This window comes from Helianthus annuus, chromosome 15, assembly GCF_002127325.2.
Source record: "Helianthus annuus cultivar XRQ/B chromosome 15, HanXRQr2.0-SUNRISE, whole genome shotgun sequence".
NCBI lineage: Eukaryota > Viridiplantae > Streptophyta > Magnoliopsida > Asterales > Asteraceae > Helianthus > Helianthus annuus.
In genome coordinates this window covers 57,374,007-57,383,585 of record NC_035447.2, presented here as the reverse complement: position 1 = coordinate 57,383,585, position 9,579 = coordinate 57,374,007, and the positions used below count along the sequence as shown (strand labels likewise).

The following is a 9,579-nucleotide window of genomic DNA, read 5'->3' as shown; positions in this document are numbered from 1 at the left end:
GTTAAAGTATGTATAATGTAATGAGTTTTGCAAATAAAGGACTGTGACTGTAATTATTGAAGTTAAAGGGCATCCATTGCAATTCGATACAAACATAAAGGACGAAAAGTGTAATTTATCCTTTTATATAAGTTAAAGGTAAAGAATCGATAAAAAATAGATTTATTTTACAATTCGTATCTCATATCTTTTAATATAGAGTAAATTACAAATTTTGTTTTGTAACAAATTGCAGGCGGTGTCCTTTGGCCCAAAAGTTGACGAGCTTTGTCCCTAACGTTTCAAAATCCTGCATGTTATGTCCTTTAGCCCTAATCCAGTCAGATTTTTTTTTTGTTAAATATGATCACGTGCCTTGCACATGAGGGTATTCTTGTCATTTTACCTCTTCTGGGACTATTGAGTAAATAACTTATATCAAGGGACTAAATGTGTAAAAAGATTAAAGAACAAGATATAAATAAAAAAAATCCTAATTAAAAAATCATCTTCATCTTCTCTGAAAGATCTTCATCTTCATCCTCTATATCACTCTCTTGATCATACTCTATTTCAGGCCCAATGTGTTTCCAAACTCTTTATATAAACTGTCATACATCTTTCAACCACCAAACAAATCAGTAGTGCATATAAACTTAATTCTTGTTCAATCAAACTATGTATATATCATATTATCAATTTAGCCTAAAACACTTAAAATTTTAATCAATGAACAGAAGCAACAGAACCTAATTAACGAATGCAGAGGGCGATTCCTGGAGCCGATTTAGGGCCAATAGGAATTAACGAATATAAATTTTCCATAAAAATGGAAAGCAAAAAAGAATTAACGAATATAACTCACTGTATTTAGGCCAACAGAGCGATTCTGTCACACCCCAACCGATGACGGAAACATCAGGGCGTGGCACTAGGCGAACCAGATTGCTCAAGAGATCCATAACAACAAATTGTTACCAATATTTTAAAGGTCAATTGTCCCATACCAATCAACAAATATTCAACAAATAATTATTACAAATTACGAGTTTCTCTCGAACAAAACAAGTCCGACAACCTTGATTTCTATTGATGTAGTTTCTAGACTGCATATCTTGATTCCGCAAAAGATCAGCATAGCAAGCATCCTAATCAACCTGTCACATACGTTAAAATAAAGTCAATACACATAGTGTAAATGTGAGTACACAAGTTTAATAGCATATAGTATAGCGAAAGCGTTTACGCATAACCTGTAACATTTCGTATTTTCAATCTTTCCATTTTTTGGCAAGTCTGCTTGTACTTTCTATTTTTGTAAGTTGTACCTTTGTGGTATTTGGTTTTATTCCCAAATTGTACTCGAGACTTGAAATCATAATGAAAATGCATGATTTTATCCATATTTGTGTTTGAATGCTATGTATTGTCAAAACAATTGATAACATGTTGAAACTATGTTAAGCACGTAAAAACAGTGAAATTCCATTTTAATCTCAGCTCTTAAATACATCGTTGCCAAGAGATTACCCTAAACTGTACAAAAATTGGGAAGTTATACGTTAAATCGGTAAAAATATCAAAGTTTGGGTTAAAATGATTTTTATATTATTTTAATAATATTTTAAATAAATAAATTAATAATTGAAATTAAATAAATAAATATTTTTATTAATTTTTGATGTTTTTGGTTAGTTAAACTAACCTGGTTAGCTAAATCTTGTTAAAGGGCAGCACTAAATGATTTTTATATTATTTTAATAACAGCTAAATCCTGTTCACAGAGGACACCAGTCTATATGTAGGCCTAGTGTCTGTGTCATATGAACAGATCCTGGACTTGTTGTGGTTTTTATGTCGGGCTGTAGAAATCAAAGCATGTCTATATTATTGTGGACGAAATAGAAGTTTTTGGGTGTGTGCACTTTAAAATGTCTCCATTTTGTGTGGCTATACTTGATAGATTGTTTTCCTACTGCATATATGGATAAGTGAAACTGTAAAAATATACGTGTAGTAACCCAAATGACATGGTTGTCCGTATTTCATTATTGTCTTTGTATAGCCATAACCAGGATTAAAAGAAAATAAAAAAAAACATGATTTTTACGGTTTATGTATCCTTTTAAATTTATATTTCATAAAAGCTGAAAATAGTTGTTGCACATTGCCCTTATGTAAACCACCTATCAACATGCATATGCCACTACAGAAATAGCAGTGTTGCCAGTACTTTGCAGTTATAGTAGTTAGAACTGAACACCCCTTTCAGCATGATTAGAAGATATTTTTCGTCAACAATAACATGCATGTACCTATGTTGTCAAAGACGCAAGGCGCAGGCGAGGCGCATCGGCCTCGCCCGGAGGCTAGGCGCAAGGCGCAAAAAAAGCGTGGGCTTTTTTAAGAAAAGCGCACATAGAGAAAAAAATATAAAAAATATCTTATGCTTTGAAAATAAATAAGATTCCACATATAAAATTAAAAAAAAAAACTATTATATATGCCATTTAAGATTATGTAGCTAATAGTTAGTAGCAAAAGTTTAGAACTTATATGTTGTAAGTTTTGGGTGTGTGAATAAAAGTCTCAAAAGGTTGTAAATACTTTGTCCCACATTGGTGTGGGAACAAAGTGAGTGGTTGTTTATAAGGTAAAGCCTTTACTACTCCATTGTAGCTTTATGACATGTTTTACCACAAGTCCTACCCACGCGCGCGCGCGCGGGGGGGGGGGGTGCAAAAATGAGTTTCTGAGCTGGAATTTGGTTGAACTCGTCCTGCGGACACGAATGCAGCTCCGAAAACCCGGGCCCGCGTGAGGCAGTTTTTGCACGCACTCGGTTTCGTTTTTTGTGCGTTACCTTTTGTTTTCTGCTTATGCACTGCGCCTCAGCACCGTTTTTGCGCCTAGTCGCGCGCCTTTTTTGCGCCCCAGCACCGTTTTTTCAAAAAAAAACCCATTTTTGCGCCTAGGCTACCACCAGGCGCATAGGTGCGCCTCGCTGCGCCCGAGCGCTTTTTGCGCTTTTGACAACATAGGCATGTGTTATGTCATAAATCAGTAGCGTCATAAGCTTATTTGTTCATCTTACTCTTTACATTTCCTAGGTAGCAAAGTTCATCGTCAATTCTACACCAGATTAGTTCATTTGTTTCTTTTCTATCTTCTGCGAAACACGATCCCGCTCATCTCATAGTCATAGACAACGAGAAAGCTTTATGTGTCCTTTAAATCTTTAATACTAGATTAGCTCTTTTTGTTTGTTTTACTATCTTTCATATAATTCTCATACTTAATCTTCTAAGAAAGTACATGCCTAGTCACTTGGGGGGGGGGGATTATATCTTTCATATAACGTTAGGCTTTTGGCTTTGCGATTAGTGATAAATGGTGCTGGTTCATATCTCTCGTAAATTTATTTCTCTTGATGATATTGATCTTTGAAGATGGGTTTCTTACTTTCTTAATTATTCTGTAGGAATAGGTAAACTAGGATGTCACTTCCATATTATTTTTCTTGTGTTTCGATGCTGTTGACTTTGACTTTGTCTTTGAATAGTCTTATGAGATCACACTTTTATCATCTCAGGTGGAGACAATTTTGGACAAGGAAAATTATACCCTAGAAGAGCTTCTAGATGAAGATGAAATAATACAAGAATGCAAAGCTCTTAATAACCGACTTATCAATTTGTAAGTCTCACAACTCCTTGACTCCATGGTATCTTATAGACTTCTAGTGTCTAGTTCTTACTTGTGGTGTCATGACACTTATATAATGGTTCTTACGCTCAGATGTAACGTTAATTTTACTTCATGAATCATGATTTGTTTAAGCTATCATTCACTATATTTATTACATGGTTGACAGCCTGGCAGCCTGCTGCTTTCGCAAATTGTGAGCGATATTTGAGTCATCATTTAGTTATATCATATATGGATTGAGTTTCATATATGCATATTAGTTCTTGGTGCTGATAATGAAATGATTGCATATGTAATGTAATATGTGAATCCAAATTATTGTATATGTGCTGCCGGTCATAATTAAGCACGTAGTAGTAAAAGGAGGTTTGTTTTAACTCTCTAATGGATTATTGGATATAAACAGATAATACGAGACAGATATATGCAGTTTGCCAGTTCAATTTTCTAAACATGAAATGTACTTTAACTGTCAATTGCAGTTTGAGGGAAAGGACTCAAGTTGAACAACTTGTTCGGTACATAGTTGAAGAACCTCCTGAAGATGCTGAAAAGGGGCGAACATTTAAGTAGGTTTTTGTGGACCATCAAGTAAAATAAGTTTCTTTACATGCTTTAATTTTAGTAGACTCTGATGTCCCTTTGTTCTTGTATTTCTGTGCTTATAAGAATTAACAGTCAGATAAAACGTACTATTATGTTCTAGGTTTCCTTTTATCGCTTGTGAGATCTTTACTTGTGAAGTCGATATCATTCTCAAAGCCTTGGTGGAGGATGATGAGGTATAGACAATTGGTCTTTCCGTCTTTCGTTTCTTTGAAGTTAACGTGTTGAAAATTAAAAGTGTGAAATAAGCCGTTCATATCTCTTGTTGTAGTTGATGAACCTGCTGTTCTCCTTCCTTGACCCAGAGCACCCTCACAGTACACTACTTGCTGGCTATTTCAGTAAAGTAAGTTCATCCAGTTGTCAATTTTGACTTCTCTTATGGTACATTATATACACGTTATTTTAATTTTGCTTGTTCGGATAGCTGATGTTGTTTTTTAATCTATAGGTTGTTGTATGCCTGCTGGTGCGAAAGACAGTTCCTTTAATGAACTATATTCAGGTAAGTTACAAGTTAATTTGTATTTCAAACTCTACATAATTGTATACTTCTTTTTTCTGTATAATATTTTCAGTTTGCTTGCTCAAGTGTGTAAGTTTATGGTTTGGTGGGCAGGCTCATAAGGATATTATCCAAAAGCTTGTTGACTTGATCGGAATTACATCCATCATGGAGGTATAATTTAACATTACTATTTCTAAATTCTAACCAATATGTCTGCATTCCGTCTAATTCTTATTCTTGTACAGGTTCTTATTCGCCTGATCGGTGCTGATGAACACCTTTACACAAGCTATTTAGAATCAATGCAGTGGTTAGAAGATACAGATGTGCTGGAGATGATTGTTGATAAGTTCAGTTCCACGGTAATATTAATTTCTATGTAATGAATAGGTGTTAACAGCAACTCCGTTATCTGCTTTATTGTATTCTCTAGGCAGTTTGGATTTATGAGCTAATAACTAAAATTTACAACTCAACTGTTGAAGGATTGTCCTGAAGTGCATGCCAATGCGGCAGAGGCACTTTGTGCTATAACCAGATATGCTCCACCAGGACTAACTGCTAAAATATCCAGCCCGAGGTTAGCATCTAACTTTCGAAAAACAGTTTACTGTGTAAAAGCTACTCTCTTTATATAATTTAATGAACGAATGAACATTTAATATTTTCATATTTATTTTTTACAGTTTCATATCAAGATTATTTCGCCATGCTTTGGAGGAGTCACGGCCAAAATCAGTTTTAGTTAATTCATTGTCTGTATGCATATCTTTGTTGGATCCTAAGAGGCAAACCTCAGGGACGTTCTACATTTACAATCGTCAATCGACACATGGATCTGTAGTAACAGCAAAACCTGAGACCGTGGAAGGCATGTTGGAGAGCCTAGGTATTGTCATGCTGAGTCAGCTTTTGTAAATTTTTTCATTATGTGCGCATCGTTTTGTCATGTGGTCAGTTATAAGCTAGTTTCTTACGAGGCTTGAACTTACATATTGAGAATTCTGGTATTAAAATGTACAGGAAGTTTGTTAAAGCTCTTGGATGTTTCAGCAGAAGAAAATGTATTATTTACGACATATGGACAGTTGAAGCCACCTCTTGGGAAAAATCGCCTAAAGGTTTATCTTTGTACTTTAGCTTTAGTCGTTGTAAATGCAGTAAAGCATTTGTAATAACTTACTGGTATTTAACAATGTAAACTTTCAGATTATTGAATTCATCTCAGTCCTGATGACTGTCAGTAGTGAAGCTGCTGAGAAGGAGTTGATCCGCCTTGGTGCCCTAAAACGTATTCTAGAATTATTTTTGAGTAAGTAATTTTACCAGTCTCTGTTGAGTTGTATTATCTCGTGAAATATTCAGTATCCATCTGTACTAATCAAAATTTATTTTGATGCAATTAGGTATCCATACAATAACTTCGTTCATCACCACATTGAACATATAATAGATTCTTGCCTCGAGAGCAAGAACACTTCACTCATTCAGCATATTCTTGAAGCTTGTCATCTTGTCAGGAAAATTCTTGATGCTGAGAAGAATTGTGCATTGAACTCCGATCCAAAGAATGTAATGTGCTACTTTCCCAAATTGTAACGGATATTCATGATGTTTGAAGGAAATATCTTATTCCATAGTTAACTGAGTTTCCTGAATGTTTCAGCCAACACTGCCTGCAGAAGGAAGAACGCCACCTAGGATAGGAAATATTGGACACATGACACGTATAGCAAACAAACTTATTGAACAAGGGGCTAATAATAGCTACATACAGTCATATTTGCAGGTTTTCTCATGTTTTTTCATATTCTGTCATTTTGTATTTTGAATATTTTCTAACATTTCGTCACCGCATGGTTGTTTTATACTTAAAATGATTGCTTTTTGACAGGGTGATAGTGAATGGGTAGAGTGGCATACAGATGTACTTGCTAAACGTAACACACTTGAAAATGTCTACCAGTGGGCGTGCGGGTGGGTATTTTACTATCGGTTTTTGGTCTACTGTTTTTTTATTTGATCAAGTTAAATATTGAATTAGCATTATTTTAAGTCTTTGTCAGGGCAGTATAATGGTTCTGACTGTTTCAGTATCTGACTATCTATCAAGTTTATGTTACAAACTTGCAATTTATGGAAATATTTTAATTGTTCCAATGAAATCAACAGGAGACCTACTACACTTCATGATCGTGGTAGAGATAGTGATGATGATGATTACCAAGATAGAGACTATGACGTTGCAGCTTTAGCCAATAATTTAAGCCAGGCGTTTCGATATGGTATCTATGAAAATGATGATAACGATGAGGTATACCACAAACTAGTCAAGTTCTTGCATTCGTTTTTACTTATTTTTTTATCATTATTTATTTTTTCTTTTTTAAACCAGAAACTAGTTGTGTTTGGAGGAAAACCCATGATTCTATTTTATATTCCTCATACATATCCTTAAAATCTTTTTATCATACAGGTTTTAAACAATATTTATTTGATTGTGGGTCACTGATATATATATATATATTTTTTAATTTATATCTTACTTTTTTGCTGTGTCCAGGCTCATGGCTCACTGGACCGAGATGATGAGGTACGTGTTATTAAGTTCTAACTTCTATTTGTGTAATGATATTATGTTCGGAATCCTAGTTAACCATTATTATTCATGGAAGTGAAGCACAGTTGATTACATAACATCGTCTTTAGCGTGAGGAAATAGAGTAAAATAAGTTGCTACCTATTAATATATGACCATAATAAACTTCTCTTTCTTCTTGCACTCATAAGAGGAGGGTACAGATGTTACAGAAAATTTAAAATGGGTGTATTTGATGTGGTTTTTTGTTGGATAAATATATATGATATTATACCAAGTTTTTACAGGGATATATGAAATTATCCCACAAAAAAGTTTAAGCAAATAAAAGATGTGTTCACTTTTGCAGGATGTCTACTTTGATGATGAATCTGCAGAAGTGGTGATATCTTCGCTTCGACTGGGAGATGATCAAGAAAGGTAAGCTATTTATCCAGAATCTAGACGGTCTAAATGACAGAAAATTACTATTTTTTTAACCTTTTGAATGTCTGTTTCAGTGGGTCGCTTTTCACAAACTCGAACTGGTTTGCTTTTGAGGAGGAGAGGGTGATTCCTGAGCAATCAACCAGTACGGTAGCTTCACCCTCGCCCAACACCGACGCTACTACTGACAGTGGTGGTGATGATGTGGTTATGTCCAATGAAAACGACAAAGACTTGGTTGATTCCGCAACATCTGAGGTCCCGCAGTCAAAACAAGACCTAGATGATGCAGCTATCGGGAAGGCAACTGACGAGTCAACATCAACTGAGAGTGACAAGCCAACTGAATGGATCGAATGGAGAGAAGCGGTTGAACCAGAATCATCATCGGTTATAGCCACCGAGTCTGCTGGAACATCTCACGCTGCAACTGATAGCCTCCCCAACGGGGTTCCCGAAGTTAGTCCGTCGGATGATACTGCTACTGATCCTCCTAACAAAGTGGAGGTTTGTCTGCCATCTTCCGCCACTGACAAACTGGAGGCGGTGGCCGACAGTGGTGGCAAAACCGACGTTGCAGTAAGCCCACCAGAGTAATTGAGTTTTTTAAACCTCGAAAGCATTGTTCTGGTTGTAGGACAAGGAAAATGCTAGACTTTTTTTTTTTGTGTAATTCAGACTAATGATGTACATTATTGACGGGGCATACGGTCGGAATAGCGATAGTAATTCTTTCTTCATCCCGTCGGTATACCAAATGGTCACTCCGGTGACCTGAAAATGGTTTTTCGGTAGTTCGCATTCGAAGATTCTCTTACCAAATGTTTGTATGTTAAAATGTTTTATACACACTTAAGATTCTTAATGTCTAAAGTTTCATTAATAAGTTATTATAAAATATGATAAGTCTTGTTGATTTTGGCGTTTGTTACTAGTCCTATATTAGTGGTATCAATTTATTTAATATCCAGATTAGTTTTAGTAAAAGTCATACAAGCTTATTTGTAGTTTCTTTTTAAAGACAGAACAAAAATGGCATACGAGTCCATTTTATTTCGATCTGTCACTTAAAATTCGACTCGACTGAAGAGTTTTGTTAATGTTAATAGAAACAAGCGTTCAATGAAGTGAAACGTTCAGAAAGTTTGTCTGATTAATGGACGAACAAAATTTTATGTTTGTTTAGTTAAAATAACAAGTTTCTTGTGCGTAAACATTCATGAGCTAAGAGGAGAAGGGTTTCAAAATCGACTAAGTATTTATATTTATATATTTACTTATTGAGAACTCATCAAAATAGTGTAGAAATAATATATTTTATTTCATATCACTATTAAAATATTCCCTTGTTCATAACTATCTCACATCCACATATCATTTGCACGCCTATATGCGTATCAAGCACTTACCAATCCAAAAATGTACATAATCATACTCTCGTCATCTGATCATGTATTATTAATATATAAATAGTATGTATATATAATTAGGATAAGGATCATTACAGAACACTAATTATTACAAGAACAAAAAGAACAAATCTAAATCACTAAATTTTTGGATTTAAGGTTCATATTTCTTAAAAATTTAAGTTTCTTACATTCATATGTGTATTATATCTACATAAAAAAATCATATATTTCCCCCTACACATAGTCTACATACATGTAGGTAATTTAGCCTAAACATAACCTACATCTGTGTAGGTTATTTAAAAACTGAAGATTTTTCATATTTTGTTTTAAATTCTAGT

At 34.6% G+C, this 9,579-nt stretch overlaps 1 protein-coding gene across 1 annotated transcript; it reads left to right on the top strand.

Moving 5' to 3' along the window:
- Positions 1-3,369: 3,369 nt before the first annotated feature.
- LOC110913776 (serine/threonine-protein phosphatase 6 regulatory subunit 3) lies at positions 3,370-8,744 on the top strand. Its single transcript, XM_035984333.1, is given in 19 exon segments — positions 3,370-3,378; positions 3,542-3,675; positions 4,170-4,256; positions 4,394-4,469; positions 4,565-4,639; positions 4,745-4,798; positions 4,913-4,972; positions 5,047-5,163; positions 5,287-5,381; positions 5,488-5,690; positions 5,825-5,922; positions 6,011-6,129; positions 6,208-6,373; positions 6,468-6,590; positions 6,696-6,778; positions 6,974-7,115; positions 7,365-7,394; positions 7,750-7,820; positions 7,901-8,744. Coding segments are annotated over 19 exon segments (2,265 nt in total). The 3' UTR covers positions 8,424-8,744.
- The last annotated feature ends 835 nt before the right edge of the window (positions 8,745-9,579 follow it).